At 30.5% G+C, this 24,598-nt stretch overlaps 5 protein-coding genes across 5 annotated transcripts in view; 4 read left to right on the top strand and 1 right to left on the bottom strand.

The window, feature by feature from the left end:
• LOC122513724 (neuropeptide SIFamide receptor-like) overlaps positions 1–4,051 on the top strand; it is a 39,664-nt gene extending 35,613 nt beyond the window's left edge. The window contains exon 3 of the mRNA XM_043630181.1: positions 3,154–4,051. Within this exon, the coding sequence (XP_043486116.1) occupies positions 3,154–3,949 (796 nt within the window). The 3' untranslated portion in view covers positions 3,950–4,051. The remainder of the gene's footprint in view (positions 1–3,153) is intronic.
• Positions 4,052–13,356: 9,305 nt separating this feature from the next.
• Positions 13,357–15,222, top strand: LOC122514055 (odorant receptor Or2-like). The gene is made up of 6 exons (XM_043630693.1): positions 13,357–13,577; positions 13,705–13,957; positions 14,034–14,137; positions 14,349–14,660; positions 14,770–15,042; positions 15,138–15,222. The coding sequence occupies exons 1-6, from the start codon at positions 13,383–13,385 to the stop codon at positions 15,198–15,200; spliced, it is 1,200 nt and encodes a 399-aa protein (XP_043486628.1). The 5' UTR covers positions 13,357–13,382; the 3' UTR covers positions 15,201–15,222.
• A 756-nt stretch (positions 15,223–15,978) lies between these two features.
• LOC122513917 (odorant receptor Or2-like) lies at positions 15,979–17,681 on the top strand. The gene is made up of 6 exons (XM_043630449.1): positions 15,979–16,170; positions 16,241–16,493; positions 16,567–16,673; positions 16,753–17,085; positions 17,234–17,506; positions 17,595–17,681. Exons 1-6 carry the CDS (start codon positions 15,979–15,981, stop codon positions 17,679–17,681), a joined length of 1,245 nt encoding a protein of 414 aa, XP_043486384.1.
• Positions 17,682–18,388: 707 nt separating this feature from the next.
• LOC122513916 (odorant receptor 49b-like) lies at positions 18,389–20,067 on the top strand. Its single transcript, XM_043630448.1, is given in 4 exon segments — positions 18,389–18,583; positions 18,734–18,986; positions 19,050–19,555; positions 19,642–20,067. Coding segments are annotated over 4 exon segments (1,380 nt in total).
• A 203-nt stretch (positions 20,068–20,270) lies between these two features.
• LOC122514056 (glutathione S-transferase 1-1-like) lies at positions 20,271–22,467 on the bottom strand. The gene is made up of 6 exons (XM_043630694.1): positions 22,360–22,467; positions 21,201–21,350; positions 21,054–21,112; positions 20,851–20,992; positions 20,618–20,782; positions 20,271–20,528 (listed from the first exon to the last, which is right to left on the bottom strand). The coding sequence occupies exons 2-6, from the start codon at positions 21,339–21,341 to the stop codon at positions 20,382–20,384; spliced, it is 654 nt and encodes a 217-aa protein (XP_043486629.1). The 5' UTR covers positions 21,342–21,350; positions 22,360–22,467; the 3' UTR covers positions 20,271–20,381.
• Between the last annotated feature and the right edge of the window lie 2,131 nt (positions 22,468–24,598).

Raw genomic sequence — 24,598 nt, 5'->3', positions numbered from 1 at the left:
AAACGTTTTATCGGCTTTCCGTTCGCAAACACGATGAGAACGCGAATCGATGCTACTGTTGTTAGTACTGCAGAAAAACCGAACTCTCTTTATATATTTGTGTCGAAAGCTTTGTCGTACTCATCTATATGCCCCCTATCTATATATATATATATATATGCATTTGTGCGACCTTGATCATGCCTACCATGAGAACCTCCTCCTAGCCTTTGTCCTTCTCCTTCACAAGATGATGAACAAGAAGAAGAATTATTTTTTTTTTCTCTATTCCTTCGAAGATCCTTTCTTCCGCGTTGCAGCAGCTTATGTCAATAAAAATCATCTACTCGAGAAAACACTGAGAACCAATACAAGGTATAGATTGATATCGTGATCCCTCTTGATTTATAGAAGGACTTTTTAACTCGGACATCGATAGTTTATTCATCGTTTCGAAGGACATTACAATGATTGTTACAATCGGAAAATCTTAAAAAAATACCAACGAGAAATATCTATATATATCTAATACATAGATCGAATAGAATGGAATAGAATAGAATAGAGAAAGCGAATCGATCTAAGCTTATACTTCATGTCAGTCTTGGGAACTCGGAAATTTTTTTTTTTATCTCATTTTTCCTATCTTTTATGCCAAAGCTACTCCTCCTCCGGCATATCCGGAAATCATTAAAAAAACGCGAACAACGAATGATTTCTTTTCAAAAAGGTGGAATCTTTCCGAATGTAAAGAAAGGACCTATCATCTCTCTCTTTTCTTTCTCTTCTTTTCGTTCTCTTAGAAAAGTTCGATAAGTATCTTTTATCTTTTAGTTATCCCTCACATTTGCATTACAAAGAATAACATCTGACAGTAATAGTAACGTTGTTCAATGCATTTTAATGCCATTAAACGAGTTTTATCGATTTTTATAAAAATCTTTAAACGACCTTAACCTTTCATCTACTCCTCAGGATTATTGTCGAATGAGTGCAACGATGATTATGATGATCAGATAACGATCGCATATGAACGATCTCTCAGCAAAGAAACTTCGGAAAAAATCTAATAAATATATTCTCTGTGCACCTACATCATATTCTTAAACTGGGATAACTCTAACACGTTCAATTATTATAATATTTTCTAAGCGTTGCTGAAACTTATAAATTCAACGAAGCGTGACCAGGATAAACCTGTGTGCCTTTCGAAAGAGAGAATGGATTTATTCCTTGATGGTATTGATATATCCTAGTGTGTAAGATGAAATACAAAAATTATTATCAGATTGTATTTCGAATTTTCTACGTTGGAATTATGCAAATGTTATTATACCGATGGCATAAACGAGTCGATTGATATAAAATCATCTCGGTTAAACGTATCATTTAATCTTTTCCAACAATTCGATTTGGGAATTAATCTTGGGAATATAATGTCTTTTTTTTACAAATAACTAAGAAATGTGTTATCTATTTATTATTGCGTAACATTAAAAGTAAGCATGCAAATCAAACCTGATTTTATTCTCGACAATGTTGAATGGTCGATCAGAATAATTATGTAAATAATACGTGTGGGTTCTCGCACACGTAGATCTCAATATACTTGTTCTACTTGACTTTCCACGTTAAACAATTCACTGCCACAATTACATAAACCGGAATGATACATCGGTCTCGAGTATCTAATTAGAATATTCGATTTGTTCTTTCCGTGCTAATTTCATCATTCGATCATGAGTCCCGATAATTTGTTACCAATGGAATTTATCCGGAAAAAAAAAATATAGTAAAACCTTTTTTACTGGTAGTTGGTCAACACCTACGAAAAAAAGAATACCCGAAAGAAACGAAAAAACAACATTGACCCGCGTGAAAATTTGAGGAACAAGCTAGTTGAATGGATTTAGAAAAAAAAAACAAAGACCATAGACAAAAAGTTCTTCATGACAAAAGTTTGGCGTCAGGTGCGAGGATCGAGGGAAAAAAAAAGAAGAGAACTAAAAAAAAACCGATAAAATATTTCTACAATATTGCAACTTAACTTGAGGAAAATTTTAAAAATTGTTTTCAATATGGTATCGATAAAAATGCCGGTGGGGGAGGAGGGAAGACGGAGTGTAATTTGAGAAGATAAGAGAGATAAGAGACAAGGGTTCGGATAATAGTTGGGTTGGCAAATAAGTGCGGATTTGTTGGTTGGCAACTAAGCTAGTATGGCTACTTTAATAAAAACCTACACAGGTTTATATGTACGTATATATATATATATAAAGAAATTATTAAAATAAATTTATAAAATATCAGTTATATATAAAAAAATTTAAAGAACAATATTTATTTTCTCGATGATTTTCATTCTTTTTTGATTTGTTTTCGTTTCGTTTCGTTTCGTTTACCAAAAGAAACATCCCCCCCCCCCTCATGAATCTTTCTCTCTTTCATTTATTTTAATAATTTCTCTCTTTATATATATAAATATATACGTAAGTACTTATTTATACAAAGAGATAGATAAATAAAAAGAAAGAGAGAGAAAGAGAGATCCCCCGGGGACCTGTAGGTTTTTGTTAAAGTAACCGCACTCGCTTAGTTGCCAACCAAAAAATCCACACTTATTTGTCAACCCAATATCTTTAAAACGATCGGATTACAATCTTCAAACGAAGGACTAAACTTAAAGCGAATCGTTTTTTACTCGATTATCGAGTAACTATAAAGAGTCGTCGAATGCTTAAAGCTTTATTGTAATTTTGATCACTTTGACAAAGTTACTTGCGTAAATTTAATTATCCGCATAATTTAAATTTATTCAAAAATTAGATCGGGGTAAGAAAAGTTGAGAAGAATTAGAGATACATAAACGATTATATAATATTGACACACCAACGATAGATAACGATAGCTACTAGAAATTTCAATTTCGAGTTTTAACCGTGTAATAATTTAGCAAATTAATATTCAACGACCGTTGGATGGAGTCGCGAAAATGGAACGAAATACATATAAATGAGTCTTAATAATTTGCCAAGAGACTGTTGTTGCCCAAGTTAATCCCATCGTATATATATTCATAACGGAAAGGATATCAAGGTATCCCTTTCTCTCGTTTATTTAAAATATCTTAAATCAATTTTTACGATAGTTTTCCACCTTTTTTGTATTTTACAGGTTCCTGGCTATCTGGTGGCCGCTCAAATGTCAGATAACGAAACGACGAGCTCGAATGATGATCGTGGTGATCTGGTTCATCGCATTAACGACCACTTCACCGTGGTTGCTGTTTTTCGACCTGGTATCGATTTACGAAGACGATCCGGATTTGAGATTATGTTTGGAGACATGGCCACGTCCCGAGGACGGTTCCCTGTTCTTTCTGATAGGCAATCTTACTCTTTGCTATGTATTACCGATGATCCTCATATCTCTTTGCTATATCTTGATCTGGATAAAAGTATGGCGTAGGCATATACCAACCGACACTAAGGATGCTCAGATGGAACGGATACAGCAGAAATCCAAGGTTAAAGTTGTCAAGATGTTGGTAGTAGTGGTGATTTTATTCGTACTTTCTTGGCTTCCACTTTACGTGATCTTTGCTGTTATCAAATTTGGCGGTGACGTTGCCGAAAGAGAAGATGAAATTTTACCGATAGCTACACCGATAGCTCAATGGTTGGGAGCTAGCAATTCTTGCATCAATCCGATCCTATATGCATTTTTCAACAAGAAATATAGACGAGGATTCGTCGCCATTTTGAAGAGTGGTCGTTGCTGCGGTAAACTTAGGTATTACGAGACCGTAGCTATGATGTCCTCGTCTACAAGTATGAGGAAGTCGTCTTATTACGTTAACAATAACAATAACAACAATAATAATTCATCTACGAGGCGTGCAGCTTGTCATGGACCACCTGTTCATCAGGACAGCAATGTTTCTTACATATTCAATCACACTGGTGTCTAAAATGCGTTTAGAATTGACAACGTGAGGCAACATCTCACACCTTGTTCTGCACCACTGAGAAAGAGAGACAGAGACAGAGACAGAGACAGAGAGAGAGAGAGAGAGAGAAAAAGAAGAAAATAAAAAAAGATAAACGAAAATATATCCTGACACGATCAACGAGAAGGAAATCGAGTAAATCGAAGAAGGTGGGGGTATAGAGCTGAAAGGAGTAGGTGTGAAAGCATATATAAAGGCTGCTGCTTTTAACACCTTACGACTGAAAAAGACTAGACCAAGAAGATTCTTGGCTCGAGTCTAGGCTGGCTGCCACGACTGTAATCGCTCATATAAAGATTTTTTTCTCTCCCAACGAGATTCGCCGGCTCCGAGAGATTCTGGGTCATGCGTGATCGTCACGATTGTTACTCGGGTCGGATGTCGAAGAAGAAAAAGAAGAAGAACGAGAAGAACAAGAGGATCAAAATGATGATAATGAAGAAGAAGGGAATAATAACAATAAGATAATGAAACAAATATTAAAAATAAATGAGAGAATAGCACGTTGAGTTTTACTTTACGAAGATACGATTAAACTCAACGCTTAATTAACTACTTAGCTCATCTCGTTTATACATTATCCTCGAGTTTAGATGTTTATCGAGGATTTAAAAGAAGAACGATGGATGGATAATAATATCTTTAGCTTTAGATCCATCGATGATGATGATGATGATGATGATGATGATGATAATAATACGACGGCACGATTTACCACGAAAATTAGATTTAATTGAGATCTCCTACGATAAATTATCGAGGATCGTTCCTGCTAATCATTGCGTTTAGAAAAGACGATGATATTATTTTTTCACACATAAACACACACACACACACACACATATAAATACACCATCGAAATAAATCTCTCCTTATTTTTCTCGAAACGAAGAAAGATTAACCTCCCCCGTGCCCTTTTTGCATCATCTAATATTTTCTCCGAGAGAAAAAAGTTTTATCGACGAGTAAAAAAAAAAATCAAAGCCTAAGCAAAATGCCGAAATTTGTTTTTTGTTTTTTTTCATATTCGGAAAGGGTTGGAATACATTTCTATGAAAAAATAAGACTAATTTCGCGTAGATCGGTGTTCTCGATCAACGTGTTTAGAAATTAGAGACTGTCCAAAGAAAATAAATTTTTGTCCGTACACGTTGCATGTGATTTTTCGGCGAACATAATAATATATATATTAAATATACATATTAATAGTAATAATACTAATAATCATACACACGAAATACACACGAAATATACACGAATGAAAATACGAGTTCAAAAACACGTTTAAAAATAATGATCCTTCGATTTTTTCCCTCTCACTGCCTAAAACACAGTGTAAAAAAAAGGAAACAAAGAAAACAATTGTTAACCAAAATTTTCATAAGGAAATAACAAGCATAAGTCGACTTTGGATTATAAAATTCATGTCAAAAGAAAAATGAAGTATCCAGGGAAAATGAAAATATGCGCTAGTCCATGCACGTGAAAAGTGAAAATTAATTATGGTATTTGCGTATATATATATCACTGTATTGTTCCATACGTGCATACATACATTTGCATACATACAGTTAAACTTAAATCGTAGCACAAATTGGCTTTCGTAGGTAAATACATATTACAACAGATGTCTTAAGAAAATGTTACTACACTTCCGATTGTTTATAAAGTGATTATTAAATATCGATACAATTTTCTTTCCATGGTTCAAAGTGTTAACTATTTCAAATTTTCAAAGTGTGATAACATTTTTTTTATGACATCCTGTATATACAGTGACTCATAAAAGTATTTGAACACTTACCACATGAATTACTTTATTAATTATATTAAGAATTACCGAAATATTATTAACATTCTAAATAGATATAACTATGTAAATTATATAGATAAAGTTGCAAGAGCAAATCGAAATATATATATATATATATAAATACAATAGTTACGAATTATTTCTTACAAACATAAACTTCGCTGATACCACAAAAGTATTTGAATAAATAATCCAAAGTATAATCATACTTACTAACAATGTTAATAATATTTTTGTATATAAGTATTGTATAATATACATATGATTATTAATAAAGTATTTCATGGTAAACGTTCAAATGCATATATAAATATATTATATATATAGATATATTTATATATATGCATACCTATATATACATACATATACGTATACAAATATACCTGTATATATATGTATAAATATATATAATATACATATATACACATATATTTTCTTACTGGAACGTTAGTCGACCTAGTATTATCGAGTTTCTCGAGGGTGCCACACACGTATACACACTTATGGATCAGAATAAAAGGGGGGAAGGACAAGAGAGAATAAAGTATAGAATTTAAAATTGGTGTATCAATGAATAAAAGGGAGAGAAGAAAATAGGAATAAGAAACGAATTTTTCACGAGACAAACAGACAGACAGACAGACAGAAAGCTTAACTGTGTCGAGCAAGGAAAAAGCAATACGTGGAGCCGGCCTTCGTTAAATTGATTATCTTCTCGATTAATTATTTAAAATACTTCCTCTAGTATACTCTTACCGTTTCCATTACCCAACAATTCTGAGAAATTATTTCCACATCTAACACAAATTTCTAGGTGCATGTAAAATCTATGACAGAACATAGCAATCGGGGAACAATATAAACAACATTTTCAATCGTATTTAACGAGAAATATAAGAATCAAGATTAATACAAATTTGTTTATCGTAAAAATCGAATATTTCTTTTATTCATAAATCATCAACATTTCGTTTTATAATTTTCGTTCACCGCTCATACGGTTAAGCTTTTATTTTTTAACTTTTGATCTTTCTGGAAATAATGAAAAAGAAATACATGATGCAATCGATATCGCAAGTGTCATTAAATCAAGGTCATTCTCGAGTAGCCTGATCTCTCTCTCTCTCTCTCTCTCTCTCTATCTCTATTTATCTCTCTCTCATACTTGGATAGAACCAATTACAGTTGGCAAAAAATATAAACGGATCTTGATATTTAATACTAAAAGAACGATGATCTTATTCGATACGAAATGACAAACGTACATAACGATTTCTATTAGGATAAAAGGATTGACAAAAATTTGATTTTATTTTATTTTTTCATGAAATCTTCTTTCCTAAATACATACAAACAATCTACAGGGTTGAAGTTCCATCTAATTAGAAGAACGAATAGGAGTAAAGGATATAAAAAAAAAAAAAACAAGATGATACACGTACACACATACACATACATGCACATACGTCTATGCAACAGTTAACCATGTATACCACTGCATACAAATGTCGTAATCTGTCGTATCAGTACGAGTTGAATTTTTCTAAACCACACGAAAGAAATAAGATAAAAATACAGTGGATTTGTACTTTATCGTAATCTGAAGGAAAAGATCTTAAAAAAGAACAAATTTTTCTGTATTTTCTTCGCGACAAACAGGAGTAGTAGTCGTGTTTCTTGTTCCATACTTACGACCACTTATTATTATTATTATTATTATTATTATTATTATTATTATTATTATTATTATTGTCGACTAAACGATTCGCTTTTTAAAGATACAGAACAAAAATATAAATGAAATATACTTAGGGCTGGAAAGGATACGCGTGCAGATATGTAATCTGTATGAATGTATTTTTTTCTCTCTCTTTCTCTTTTTATCTCTCTCTCTCTCTCTTTCTCTCTTTCTAGCTTTTTTTTTTCTTATGTTAGACAAAAAGGAAGTTCGCGATGTAATCGCATAACTTTTAATTTTGCAATAACAATAAGAATATATCTAGAAAAAAATGTAGACGATTTTTAGAAAGAGAGAGAGAGAGAGAGAGAAAGAGAGGGAGGATGGCCGGGAGAGGGTGAATATACAGTTTAATATATTATACAATAGTAAATGTATAAAAAAAAAAAAAAAAGAAAAAAACACCTACGAACGTTATAGTCGTTCGCTAAAAAATTTCTGTAACGAAAGTGGAATTTACTTCGAAATCTTTATAGGAATTAAGACGAACTGAGGGTTGAACCACTTAAACTATGGGAAAAGAAGGGGGGTTCGCTCTTTACGGGTTTGTTGCGGGATTTTACGATAGAGCAATTATTTTCGTAAGGTTTTTATACGAGGAATGACGATGGGATGTTTCAAATAGTTGTAACGTGTCAGCGAAATATGTATACACATACAAAAAAATACACACACACACATATATGATATGATACGATATCGAGAAATGTATCCTTTATCCATATCCAATTGTAATTAACCGAATAATTGAAATGAATTTATAAGCAATTAAAAAAATAAAATAAAATAAAATAATAGATAGGAAAGAGAAGAAATGGTCAAAAAAGAAAAACAAGGGGAACAGAAGATACGTTTTTTTTATAGGGATTCATTGAAAAAGGATAAAATTATTCATAAGACAAATACGTCTTTAAAAATATCGTCTAAAGGGCTTACAGGATCTATTAGATTTAATTTAAAAAAACGATCGATGAATTTTCAGACGTCGGATAAACGTGATGCTGATTGCAATACGTCGATGTGTATGGTTTACGTGAAACGTAATGGAATGTTTTTACGAGAATGATTATTATAATATTACGTAACATAATATGTATATATATATATATATATTATGTTTGTATTAGATGCATTAAGATTTAAGCATACGTTTACCTGTCTGCATGTAAATAGATAATTATTTATTATATTATCTAACGTTAACTATTGTATTACTGTTGTTATACGATACTTGCCGTAAGAATAGTACTCTAATTCAGCATCCTTCATTCACTCTCTCTCTCTCTCTCTCTCTCTCTCTCTTTGTTTCTTTTTTAATTTTATTTTATTAACGTATATTTGTAGATATATATTTTTGAGATCATTTCTTAACATTTAATTCATTCATTTTGTCATTTATTAATAGGTATAAATGATTTATGATTCGTGTCTTATGAAGCTTTTTAAATGATCTATGTTTGTATAGCTTTGTGTTTTTATTTTCTTGCATAGAATATGCTCACTCCGTTTGGCCGGAAAAACTTTCGTCACTCTGTACAATGATAGTAATAAAAAAAAAAAAACGCGAGCAACATTTTTTCGAAAGAAATATTCACATTTTCTTTTTCAATCATGCGTAAAATGATATTTAAGAAAGTTTACGTGTCGTTATGCGAATAATTATTAATCGCGATATACGAGATACGTAATAATGTTTAAATAAATACGAATACAATGAGAAATGTATTATAATAATAATAATATTATAAATATAGTATATCAAAATGATGTATCACGATCGAAATTGTAAAGTTTCCAATAATTAATACATCTTTCTAAGATAAATATATATTATCTATAAAGTATTTATTTATACTTTTTCTTACGGATAAACTTTAAACTTTAAAGTTCTAGTTTTCGAAAGCACCGGGAATCATGAGGAGTTTAATAACGACTAATAATATCGTTTCTTCATTGTATTTGGATGAGAAAAGAAATATTGCAAATGAGATTAAATTCGAGTTTCGAAATTATAATAGTTCGTGGAAAATTCGGAATTAGCCGACAGAAAAGAAAAAAAAGAGAAAAAATAAAAAAAACCATCATAAGTTTCGTTTCGTTGAAAGTATCTGCAAACAGTATACGTAGTTATTAAAAACAATAACAATTATTACAAGTATTATATTATTAAAAATATATTAAATGCATTATCCCCACGCATATCGTAAAATGTGGAGTTTAAATGTCCAACAAGTTTTTCAAACGCGCAACACACGATCTAACACTGTAAGCATAGAAAGTTAAAGAAGAAGAAAAACAAAAAACAGAAAAAAAAAGAATAGAAAAAAATATTACACATACGTACTACACGCAGAAAAACAAACACACGGACGATGTGTAAAAACGAGAGTTTACAAAAAAAAAAATTATTTAAAAAGAGGAAAAAAAATTCGTAAAAAAGCTCAATGCCTCACCATAGTAGAAAAACTCAACGGGAAAATATATATTACGACGTAATGAAGCTTTACAAAGAGCTTTTCTTCACGGAGCACGCTTGATTTCTACAAAAGAAAAAAGGAAAAAAAGGAAAAAAATCATCACAATAAGGTCGCATTTGATCCACAGAATTTATCTTTTTATTTGAAATTATTTCCACCCCCATCCCCCACCCACCCCACCTGTTATTGACGAATATGTGCGCGAATCTATGAACGAGATTGTATCTAGTATGTATTGTACAATGTATTATATATATACGAGACTGTAAAAAGATAAAGTATAATAATTAAGTATAATAATTAAGTTATCAAATGAATTCTCTCTCATGTATTTATCATTAATTCTATATTTTATTTGTCATAAAAATGTATTCATGCATACGTTCTAAAAGTCTTCTTTTTTCCTTTTTTGAATAGAAAATGCGAGTTCGAGTAGGTGTTTTTCGAATAAGAATAAAAATCAGAAAAAGTAACGTAAGTACGTGCGAAAGAAATTAAAGAAAAACTTTGATTACATATCCATTCGTTTCCATCCGAATTCTCTCTTAAAAATCCATTCATTCTAACTTAGGTTCTTAACAATAGCTAAGAATGACACAAGGGCATATGCATGCATCCATTGTCAAGTTCTTAGCCATGAATAGTGATCATCAACAAAATACTATTTCAAAATTTTCTCGCTAGTATTCCTAACTTTGCAAATTTTCCTTTTCCGTAATTCTCTTTTCACGATTTATCCGACAATGAACGGTATTGTATCACACCATTTGCATACCACCAATATAATAATTTTTATTTTAAATCATTTATATCACCTCATTATTAAATAAAACAAATATTTTTATAATTTATAATCTTTCTGTACAATAAGTGTAAAAAAATAATTCATAATCGTTTCCCTTATCACAAAATTATGTACATAATACGAATAAATATATATATATATATAAATACATAAACATAAAAGGCGATAAGTAAAAAGTATTTGCGCATCTTCTAAAACCAGATAACTTAAAGAGTGGACCAAGAAAAAAATTGCATCGAGAATGTAACTCGGTGAAAAAAATTAACAAACAAAAAATAAACAAAATCGTTTGATTCATCTTAGAAAAAAGAAGTTATCGCGGTTCTATGGGACGCGCGAATAGTTTTTATTATAAAAAAAATAACAAAACAAAAAACTGTACGTTATATATATATATATATATATATATGATCTTTCTATACTTAAATAAGATATTTTCTAAGTGATCCTTTTCACACGAATATAAATAAAATAAATAAAATAAATATATATTTAAATAGGTTAAGATAATGTGTATGTGTGTGTATGCATGTCTATAAAGTCTAATTCTAAGCTAAGTTCGAAAGGAAAGGATGATAAAAGTAGCGAATCGAAGGACGCGAATGGATCAAACAAATGTGTGATGAATTTGAAATGAATAATTAATTAATTAATTACGATTCTATTCTACATTAATTAATTAATTATGTAATAATGTCTTTTGCAAATATTGCGTTATTGTTATATCAAACACATACGCTTTGTCACTCTAATATGCCGATTAAGTTCTTGCTTATGACAGATTTTCACTTTTACACGCTATTGTTAGAAAATTTTTAGATAGACTTGTTAAATAGATCGGACAATTGTGTCCATGTCTATATCAATAGAAAAAAATTTAATAATTATTCGTCAAATGAAATTTATTTTGCTTACGGTTTGTACAATATTTTTTTGTTTTTATCGCGACCAATTCTTTCTTGTTTTTATTAATAAAAAAAAAAATAGATTTATGGTTGATATATGAAAAATATTTTTTTAATATTTTTCAATCTGATAGCTCTCTCTTTCTCTCTCTCTCTTAGATTTGTGATTAGAAATACGATTTATTAGAAAAGAAAATGATTTATCTTCACAGGAACACGAACACACACGTGCAATCTGCTATAGGCATACTTTGTATATTAACATAAAAATTTAGATTTAACTTAAGTTTTTGTTCTCTCCGTAGACGAGACGACTAAATTTCTTTTGACAAATTAACGATGATAAATCAAATATTGCGTTTTGTAATCATATAGAGAGGAGAAAAGAAGAAAAAGAAAAAAAGAAATAATCTACGAAATAGTTTAAACATACAACAAGCGGTGTGTCCTTGAGCGACTTTTCAAAAGTCCTTAGCCTACTACCCGCCGAGAGAATAAAATAAAAAAGAAAACACAAACAAAAAGAAATAATAATAATAATATTTTTTAATTGTAACCGACTACTACACACGACAGCACGCCAAAAAGTTTTACTTTGAAAAATATTTTCTTATTTTTATGTGTAAATTGTTATGTCGGATAAAAAATGCGTTATCCTAATAACAAAATGAAATAATAGAAACATATTAGGTAAGGAAATGTTCGCATAAAGAAAAAAAAAAAAAATACGGAAAGAAGAAAACAAAAAAATAATAAGAAATAACTAAAAAATGAAATTGATGATAAGTGTTTAGCATTGTATCAGGAAGTGCGTATATACTACCAAAAAAGCAATGTATTATCAAACGTCGATATGCCTCTAAAAAAACCTGCCCCTCTACCCCCCAACCCTCCATCCCACCCTTACTAAACTGTTATTATATACTTACATATATAAATGTTATTATCGACACAAAGATTCGGTGATGCGTCGTGCCTATTCTTTCACGTCCAGAGACGCGTTTCTCTGTGTATATTCTAGCTGTTGAAGCGGCAATAAATTTCAAAAATCGCCCCTCGATTTATACAGATCTACTTTTATTTCTCATACTGCCACTCTCCTTCCATATTTCCATTTTGATATACTGTAAATTTACTGTGAGTTAATATATAGGATTCTACAAGTGACATTAATGCCATCTAATCAACTATGGTATGTAACCAGAAAACACAAACCTTACTGGTAAGTATAATATCATATTCTTTTTACATCCGATAAACGTGTGTTTCTTATTTTTTCTTTTTTTAATAAATTCCTTATTGCTTTATTATCTTTACTTTAACGCGAAAGAAACGTATTGATTTCCTATCTAGTCATTTTTTCACCCGTTAGGGTGAGTCTTTGATATTTTAAACGCAACAAGAAAACTTTCGAAGTATGAAAAATGTCAATTATTGAAAGACAAGTTCGATTTTCAAAGAAATTTTAATCGTACTTTCTTTTTTTTTTATAATTTATTCCCTAAACGTTTGATGTGGAAAAAAGGTGTCATAGAACGAAGGATTATAGTCTTGTCATAGAAGTGTCAAGTTTGACGCGTCTGACATCTTTCATTAAATGCTGACTATATCTGTAATTTAGTTGCACGTGGAAACGAGACGGTCGTACAATAGATTATGGCAAGTAAGTCGTCTAAGTACTTTTCAATAAGAATAACAGAGTTTCTTATGAAAACCGTTGGTTTTTGGTATCCTGAAACTACTAGGGAAAAATGGATACTCGATGGAATATTATTGTACACTTTAATAGCTGTCAGTACTGCTTTGAGCGTCGAGTCTTTGGATTTTTATTACAGTTGGGGCGATTTTTATGTGAGTTCAATTGTAATTAATGTAAGAAGAAGAAAAAAAAGAAAGGAAAAGAAAGAAAGAAAAAGTTTATTATTCAATGATATATCTTGTGAAAATTCAATAACAACGTGGATAAATTGTCTTACAGGCATTGACTTATACAGCGTGCAGTACAATGCCAGTGATAATAGTGTTAATTAAAATATCAATATTTATATTGCATCGTAAAAAAATGATGAAATTGATTAAATACACCCAGGAGAATTTTTGGTATCAAAAATACGACGATTTCGGTGAAAAGATTTTAAACGAGATTGACAATAAGGGAATATTTTTAATGTGTTCCTTTACATTCTTTGTTCAAGGAACTGCTGTTACTTATACCTTGACACCGATCATAGGTAATAATTCAAATAGTTCCTTGAATCGTTATTATCATTTTTGTATGTACAATTAATTTTTCCTATCGATGGGCAGAAAACTGGGGGAAAAATGATAGCGATAGGATTCTCCCATTTAATTTATGGATCGACGTACCAAAAACAACGACTCCTTATTTCGAAGTGTTTTTTACGATTGAGGTAATTTCACCGAGACCAATTACATTTTCCTTCTTGATCGTATTACCTCGCCTGTTCTTGACCTTTCTTTCTTTCTTTCTTTCTTTTTCTTTCTTTTCCATCGTGTCACAAACGAACGATCCTCTGAACGTCTTAAGTACTACTAACACCCCCCCCCCAACGATATTTAAAATTGATTTGTTTTCCGACATCTCGACATCTAATTTCGCAGACTCTCGCCCTGATACACACAGCCGTTTGTTTTGCCTGTTTCGATAATTTCTTATGCCTTCTAAGCATACACGCAGCTGGCCAATTCAAAATACTTCAATACAAACTCAAGAACATTTTTGATTGGAATATGAAGGATTCTTTTAAACAAACTATTTCCATTAATTACGACAAACTCACGGATTGCGTTAAAAGGCATAACGAATTAATCAATTACGTGAAAAAATTAGAACACATTTTTAGTTACGCGATAATGTGCCAGCTGTTAATATCGAGCATTTTACTTTGCGTTGCAGGATTTCAAGTGTTCTTGGTAAATATTATTTTCTCATTTTCTAGTTTGATAATGATAATAATATACGAAATATTATTTTGTTGTTTTTTATATATTTTAATTGAATGAATAATTTTCCATTAAAAAGTCACAAGGAACGTTGATTAGACGAATGATATTCATCGCTCACACCAATGGATGTTTCTTCCAACTCTTCGTTATAACTTTGACGGCGAACGAGATATTGATTGGCAGTCAAGCCGTGAGCGATGGCGCGTATGCTGCAAATTGGCCATCCCTGCCACCCGAAAATTTGTCCAAGATCAAAACTAGTCTTATAATGATCATGATCCGTGCCAGAAAACCATGTTGCATAACAGCCGGTGGATTCTTTCCTGTATCTCTCGAAACATTTATGGCGGTAATTCAAATTTCATTCTGTAGTAACTTTCCCGAAAATTTCAAACTTATTATCATTATTATTTCTAACTTTCTATTAGTGTTTTTACTTTCTAGGTTTTGAGCACAGCGGCTTCTTATTTCACGTTATTGAGAAAATTCGACGACGAAAATGACTGAAGTTTTTAATTTGATAAATCAAATTTACTTCAAATGAATTTAATATGAAAAATATAATACTGCTATTATAATTTGTAATAATTCATTTATAATAATGAATCTTCAATTTTCAACGTTTAACAATTTGTGCATTTTACTACGACGTTAAGGAAAGACGATTATACTTCTTTCTTATCTTTCATTATCATCCCTCCGTGTGATTTCAGGTTTTCACCATTCTTTCTGTTCTCTCGTGTATTTCATTCGTTGAACTATCCCACGTTACGACCCTCCCTCATGTTCTCACGACGGGACTGTTATTATTATTCTTATTCTTTGATCTATCCCACAATCACTCGCCAGTCATTTTTCTTCGTACTCTATAATCCAATATCGACTCTCTTCTTATTTCACTATTTCTACCTCGTTGAAAGATCCTAATAATTTATCCATACTCCGTTTAAGTATACTTTTCATTAGAATTTTTCCTCCTTACTTTTTTCCTTGCTATAACCAATTCATCGATAAAAACCTTTTCTTTTACTTAAAAAAAGAATCATAAATAAGTATTAATAAATTTATTTTTAACCTTACTATTAAAAATAAAATATGATAAAAATAATTTTATTATCGAAAGTCCATTGGGGGGCTTTCATGTTTCTTAGATGTTTAATAGAAAAGAAAAATACATTTATCCTACCTCGCAGTGTATTATTACTTAGTTTTAAATTAATAATCGAAACGTTAGAAACTCTCTTCGAGACTTTAAATGATCGACGTTAGTATCATGCGAGAAACAATGATGAACAAATCGAAATTTTTAGCAATTAACGTGGCACGGTTTTTAATGAAAGCTGTTGGTTTTTGGACAGCGGATACGGTTAACGAGCAACGTTTATTAAATGCAATTTTTGTTTACACCATCTTTGCGATTGGTTTGGCTTTATGGATCGAAGCTTACGATTTTTATATTAGCTTCGGTGAATTTTACGTGAGCAAATTCTATTATTTTATTCTTAAATTGTCGTTTAACATTAAATTACTATATAAAATCTTTGTAGGCTGTTACGTACACTGCGTGCACTTCGATGCCAGTTGTAGTAATTATAATGAAAATAATTATTTTTCTACGTAATAGAAAAGATATGATGAAATTAATTCGATACACGGAAAAGAATTTCTGGTTCAACGAGTACGACGAATTCGGTAAAAAGATATTGAACGACGTCAACATAAAAGGAAGCATTTTAATTTGTTGTTTCACGTGTTGCGTTCAAAGTACCGTATTTACTTACATATTGACTCCTATAATAGGTATATATATTATCATTGTCACACGTATTTCAGTATTTAATTTTTTCCTCTAATTTGAATTATTTTGTTCCAGAAAATATTGGAAAAAATGAGACCGACAGAATTCTTCCTTTAAACGTTTGGTTGGGTGGTTTAGACACTCATTTATCTCCATACTTCGAAATTGCTTTTGTAATGGAGGTAACAACGATATTTATTTTCGAATAATAATTATAATCGCTAAAGAAATTCGAATTATTTTAAAAGTATAATTTGACAGGTTATCGCGATGATACATTCGGGACTTTGTTTCTGTTGTTTCGACAATTTTCTATGCCTGTTGAATTTAACAGTAGCCGGACAATTTCGTATCCTTCAACATCGATTGGAAATATTGTTGGATAAGAGCGTATTGTGTTATATGACACGGGACAAAGTTTGCCAAGTCGAAGATGCACGAGAAACTTTTGAAGAATTCAAAAGATGCGTTAAACATCATCGCATGCTTATCGATTATGTCGAAGAGTTGGAAAAGATATTTTCGGTGTCTACATTATGTCAGTTATTGATGTCCGGTATTTTATTGTGTGTTGCTGGATTTCAAGTTTTCCTGGTACATTGAAATACTTACTTTTCTTTTTCTCTTCTAATCTTATTAGCTTTGCAATAATTCATTTTGTCGATCTTTTATTCGTTCATTAATTTTCATCTTTTCTTTTTTCTTTTTTTTTCTTTTCTTTTCTTTTTTTTTTTATTAAAAGGCACGTGGAATAATAATACGTCGATTCATATTCATATCACATATCAATGGTTGTTTCTTCCAATTATTCGTAATAACATTAGCTGCTAATGAAGTAATTATCGAGAGTCGTGCAGTCGGTGACGCGGCATATAATGCTAATTGGCAGACATTATCTTACGAACCATATAAAAATATTCGAATGGGAATCATAACGATTATGGCACGAGCTGATCGACCATGTTACATTACAGCTGGTGGCTTTTTTCCTGTTTCCCTTGAAACATTTATGTCGGTAATTAATCTTCTTTTTCTTCTTCGTCATTATCAAAGTTCTTCTGCACTTACCTATTATTCCAAAACAATATAATTATTAATTTAAGGTATCAAGTACTGCCGCATCGTACTTCGCATTGTTACGTAAGTTTGCCGAAGATGAAGAATCGAATGGTGAAACGATAATTTCCTAATCTCGTTGTCTAAAAATTGAAAGTAAAATATTTACTGTTCCAAACTGCTTCTCGTATTAATCTATTAACCAAAGAATATTCACATTTGAAATAATGATTATTATGATTTATAACTTTGTCAGGTATTTTTGGACAGTTTTCTCTTATCATTATTAATAGAAATTCCCGATTTTATTTCTATTGAAATTATTTTTCAATTGAAAATTGTTAAACTCACTATACTGCACAGTATTGCACTCACAATCATATCCAACTAAAATATGACACTGACTACTTCATAGATCAGATATATTTCGTGTCTAACGAAAAAGAAACACTGACACCTAAAAATTGCCGTCATCATTTTGATCAGAAAAAATTCCATCGATCGAAGAAAATCTCCTAAAATGTCTTACCTTAGTCGTCAAAAAAATGTCTTTGATCGGTACGAATCCAAAAATGAAGATTATAGACCTCGGTAGAGGTTTTCGTAGAAGACCTAAGTTTCTAGCATGACAGGTATCATTAGATCCTAACGAAAAATAATAATAGATCAAAGCTAACAACACTGACAACTAACGATGACAGCTAGTTATTATGATAATCGCTCGTCACGAGTCAACGTCAAAGTCAAAAGTTACCTATCGTTCTCTAGATTCGAGAATAAAGTGTATAGTCGAATAATACCCTAACACACACCCTCATGCATACACCCCCATGCATACACCATGCTGGATCATGTAGAACAAGACGTATCGATAATCTTGACTATCTTTTTCATGAAATTTGCCGGCTTTTGGTTAGCCGCCAATCCTTCGGAACAATTTCGAAGACGAATTGCATTGTATTATACCGCTGGTGCTGTCTCTTTCGCTGTTTACGTCGAAGTAACCGATTTTTATTATTCCCGAGACGATTTCACTGTGAGTTTATTACCATACTTATTTGTAAACATTTAATCCTTTCGTTAAATGGATCGTGGTATTCATACAACGAAAGAATTAATCAAATTGTTATATACATATATTTATATGTTTATATACATATATTTAATATTATTAATAACGTTATAGGAGACAATTTATATCTTGTGCAATACTATGACCCTCGTTATGGTTTTATGTAAAATGTTTATATTATCCCTCCATCGTAGAAAATTTTTATATCTAATCAAATACATGCAAGATTATTTCTGGAATTTTCATTACGAACCCTATGAGAATACGATCATTAAAGATTGTAGAAAACAGTGTACGTACTTTGTTTGTTCGTTCACTTTCTTCGCACAGGGTACCGTTTTTACTTACGTGGTAACACCGATTGTTGGTAAGAATTTTATTGATGTATAATTCATTTGATGATAGATCATACTTTTTGTATAGTTTTTAGAAAACATTGGTAAAAACGAATCTGACAGGATACTTCCATTTACAATGTGGGTTGATCTACCTTTTTCTATGACACCGTATTTTGAGGCAACATTCGTAATACAGGTATTTTATTTGAATTGTTATTATATTGTTTCATATTCTCTTGGAATTCTTGAGTTTCCTATATTCTAGGTGTTATCCCTCTACACTGTAGGTATTTGTTATTTCTGCTTTGACAATTTATTATGTATCATGAATCTTCACACAGCAGCCCAATTTCGTATTTTGCAACATCGTCTTGTTAAAATTGATCATGAACAAGAATTGGAAAACAACGATACTTCTGATTCTTATTCGATTAATCGATTACAATTTGTTTATAATAAACTTAAAAAATGTATCGTACAACATCAAATGCTTATCAATTATTGCGAGGATTTAAATCACGTATTTACTTTTATTATACTTGGTCAAGTATTGCTTTTCAGTATATTGATATGTCTTGTGGGCTATGAAATACTTATAGTGAGTACAAATCTTATGAAAATAATAAGACTTTTAATTCCTTATTATTTGAAAAATATTTATGGTAAGTTTGTATGCACTTTTAGGCAGATGCAGCTCCTACTCGACGCGCCAGTTTCATATTTTACATGACAGGTACCCTGATACAATTGATGATGTTCACATTTAGTTGTAATATATTGACAGAAGAAAGCAGGGACGTTGCTGAGGCAGCATATTCCTCATCGTGGATGTCAATGCCCTTAAATAAAATTGGTAAAGTCTTGAGGAAAGATATTTTACTGATTATTATGAGAGCTCGAAAACCTTGCAGCCTATCTGCCGGTGGATTCTTCAATGTATCTTTGGAAACTTATACAGCAGTAAAATTTATTTTCATTATATTCCCTAATGAATTAAACAATTTCTCAATCGAATACAATTCATTTTTAGGTAATGAGTACCGCAATGTCGTACTTTACTTTACTCAGACAACGCAGCTTGGAAGTAGTTGGTGTTTGATTGATTTATAAATGATATTTATAAATGATATTTCAATAAATCTCATTTTAAAGTTTATAATTTCTAATCTTATTTTTATATGCAATTCTTGATTGTTTTATAAAAAAGAAAATCTGTATTGCCTTTGGTTTCCTGTATTACCGATAGTGTTACTACAGTCATAACTCTACATTCTCGACAAAATGTTCTTTTAAAAGTAATGCAGAAAACACTCTTATCGTCACATATATATTACATATTTATTATTCGACAGAATATAAGAACAATTCAAAATTCTTAAAATGTCATTTTTTATATATGTATTACGTAAAGTTTGTACAAAAATTTACTTCTTCTTACTGAGAGTTTCCATAAGAGCTTTGAAAGCTTTTATACCCGCAGTACGAATTTCATCGTATTTAACAATTTCAGATTTGACACGCTTAAACCACTTACTTACATTCTGGAATTTACTGAAATCATATTCCATGAGCTGAAAATAATAATAATAATGATGAGATAAAAACAAATCTTCTATGATTTATTTTAAATAAATTTATATCGGAGGAACACTTATTTTACCTCAAAATTAGAAACAGTGGTTGCGACAGAATGATCGGCTATAGTTAAATTTTTACCAGCGACGTAAGGATCGTTTTCTAGAAATTTATCGAGAAATTCGAAAGCTTTTTCTATCTTCTCGTATTTGGAATTATCTTTAGGAGCTCCAGCAAAGATCATTGGATACTATTTGATCAAACATGTAAGTGTGTCATTAATTTGTATTACGAATAACATACTTATATTTAACTTACGTAATATTCGGCTAACGATTGATATAAAATATTAGCGTCGAAGAACAATCTTTGATTAACAACGGCACGTTTCTTTGGATCTTTTGGATACAATGAGTCATTTTTACCATACTGATCGACCAAGTATCCCATAATTGCACGACTGTGGGAAACGGATAACTCATTATCGTAACAATACTATTAACACGGGATAATTAACGTACCTTTCCCATAAGTAAAAACCATTGTCATCGATTGTAGGTATAGTGTGTTGTGGATTCATCTACGATAAATCACAATTGTTTCTGTTAAATATTATAAATTAAACGAATTTCTTTTTGAATAAATTAAATCGAAGTATAAATAGTTACCTTTAAAAATTCGGGTTGTAAATGTTCACCTGCCATTAAATTAGTTTCTTTCAAATTTAAATTCACGCCGACAGCCGCGGCTGTTAAACGAACAGCCGAGCATGGTGCGCTGCCTGGTGTTTGGTAAAGATCGATCGGCATTTTGTCGCTCTATGAAATAACATATCCAATCATATTTAAATCCTATTTATACGTTGAGATCACCGAATTGAATTACTTGCAAAATAATTTTCCAATAATTTTCCAAACATTTTATATTATCTTCAATTAAATTTATTTAGGATTTTTTCTTATCATGGTTGCAAAATGAAAAAACTTGTTATCTCTGATAGTTCTGATTATCTAAATCACACGAGAGACGGTGCATTTAAAGCAGTGGCGGAACTACAAATGTTCGACCCACCCTGGAAAATATAATTTTAAACCTCCAGGAATAAAAAAAACTTCTATTATATAAAAAATCTTATATTATATTATATAAAGAATATTAAATGTAACATTATTTTTGTCGAAATTTTAAATCTGCAAAATCTCTAATTATATATTTTTTATTTATTTCATTAGCAATTTAAGCTTCTATTTGCTAAAAAAAGATAAATTATGAATTTCCTTATTTATTGTAACAAAACACTTCCAGCTTCTTCGGGTTTTACGGTATTGTAGTTCCGTCCCTGATTTAAACAAAAAATAATTACTATGATCATTTTTAAGGTCACGCGTGTACCCTTAAATTACCGATAATTTTTGTTAATTAAATTGTACACAACAATTGACTCAAACATCATTCAAGGACATTTTTAATTTGCCTATTGTCGATGGAAATAAAACCTCTTATGCATCGAGCTTCCGAATTTAAAAAAATAAAAAAAAATAAAAATATATATAATTACACGCAACAATCATGCTACAAAGTAAAATGATATATGCATTCGTTAAAGATTTTTTACATCGTAACAAATCACGATTCTTAGTAATTCAAGGTCAAATGTCTAGAATTTTCTCTCTTGCCTCGTTTCAAAATTTAAAATAAAACTTTCACCGATGTTCACTGAACTACAGAAAAACAAATTAATTTTAATTTCACTAGAATTTGTTACTAGAACACTTGTTCGTAATATAATAATCAAGATAATTTGAAGATATATTAGTCGAAACAAACCTGTTCTTAAATCGCTTTTAGATGTTTTCGAAATGATTATTACAGTCACTCTGATCTAATACCGGTTCTACAAGCTTTCTATATAAATGGTGACAACAACTACGGTGCTGCCTCTCTCGTTGGCAAGTATTTTGTTCACGAAGAGAGGGAAAGTTAAACAGAGAGAAAAAACAGAAAGTTGAACAGAGAGAAACAAAGATAGATATCATTCTAGCTTGTTCTGTAATCTTACAATTGACGACAACCGTGGGCGTTGCCATTTGCCCTCTTTCGATAAGGATCATTTAGGATTACATTTATGTTTTATCTTCTAACTTTAACATGTTTCAATATTTTTATCTCTTTTCTAATTACCACAACTGTTTCTACTTTGTAAAATATGTATAAAAATATGCTAAAGAATTTTTCAATCATTACCAAATATGGTTATTGATTTATTATTTCTTGTTAAATATTCTATTTTTTTTTTTTTTTATAACCTTGTTCCTTTATACCTCAATTATCTATCAAGAATCCTTCGATAGTTTTCCTAGTATTGGAATAAAACGATGAGTAATCCTTCTGTTTCTAACTTTTTATTTTAAAAATAGCATATCATTATTCACTGTATCGTTACAAGCATTTCTTATCGTGTTTTAAATAACTCGATAATGTCTTCTAAGATAATCAAAAAAATGTCTAAATCATTGATGATATTTAAATAATACTGATCAATTTCGTTAGAAAATATCTAAATTAATTCCATGAATTGATTGTAATATTAAATATTTTAATTGTAGGTATATATATTTATATATGAACGTTTGAGTATATTACGAAACACATAATCATTCTGACGAGGATCGCACCAATAGGAAAATTTTTTACCATTTATTTAGCTCTTTCGCATAGCCTTCGATCGAGATTTCAAGGACTTTTACTTGATGTGTTATTTTTTATTACAATAGTGTTACCTTCATCATCGCTAATAATTGTTTTTATAAGTATGACTCGCGTTATTTTGCTACATTTTAAATGATTCTTTCAATTAAATTAAAAGAGTAATCAATAATAATCGCATTAAAAGTAGGATAAATATCTTCCGTAGAGTTTGATCATACTCTTAACAAATAAAACCGAATCCTTATAGAATATAGGAATGCATTTTGCTTAGTCATTGTTTAATGCCTCTCAACACAGTTGACAGTGACTCAACAATATTCAGAACAGGAATAACATTTCTCTATCTTTGTAAAATGACAATCATTATAGGAAATAAATACGGTATTTCAAGGAACACGAACGCGTTAACAAATATTTATTTTTTAAATTCAATCGATAACGCATTGCATAAATTATTCGTTCAAGAAAGCTATAAATATATTATTTCAACGGTATTTTAAAAAAAATAATAACAATGAATAGTTTCCTGAATCTTTTAAATAACTAACGTACTAAATATCATTCATAGATAATGCAGATTTCTAAAAATTACTTTTCTTGATTACTGGTGCAGTTCAGCACAAAAAAGTTGGCATAGAACCGCAACAGCAGAAAAAAATAAATAGATGCTCTTAATTGCTCACAAATTGCTCATTTGAAATCCTTTAATTGCTTACTTTAATGATTAAATATTTAATTAGGTATTAATAATTGAAAATACAAAAACGTTTTTTCTCATTTTTAAGCTAAGCAATGAAGTTTCCTATTGCTTTTTGTTTTCAGTCAATTGCTAACTTTTTGTTTGTCCATTTTTCTCCGGTTTTTCTAGCTCCAATATGATATCGGTCTTTTTCATAATCTAGTAAGTCTTTTTTTCTGTACCTGTTAAAAGACAATCGTTCTTAAGGAGTATACTCCAGTAGTGTGTCGGAGCTGACACACCCACTTTATAAATAATCAGCCGTATACAAAAAAAGTTCGAATGTTTTATACGTAAAGATTCCTTAATGATTAAATTATAATTTTTCTTAAAAACATTGTATATAATTAAACTTTAACATTTCACTTAAATATAAATGACTATATATATGAAGACTATTATATAATTCAAACGATGAGCAAGTAAGCTATTCGAGTGAGCCACTATAGTAGCATTAAAAAGTTGGCATAGAACCTTAACAGCTGAAAAAAATGAATAAGTGCTCTTAATTGCTCACTAATTGCTTAATCAAAATCCATAACTGCTCACTTAATTTATTAATTATTTAATTATTTATTAATAATTAAAGAATTGAAAACGTTTTTTCTCATTACTAAG

Source organism: Polistes fuscatus, unplaced genomic scaffold, assembly GCF_010416935.1.
Source record: "Polistes fuscatus isolate 324 unplaced genomic scaffold, CU_Pfus_HIC Scaffold13, whole genome shotgun sequence".
Lineage (NCBI taxonomy): Eukaryota > Metazoa > Arthropoda > Insecta > Hymenoptera > Vespidae > Polistes > Polistes fuscatus.
The sequence above is the reverse complement of the archived record's forward strand: the minus strand, read 5'-3'. Positions and strand labels throughout refer to the sequence as shown.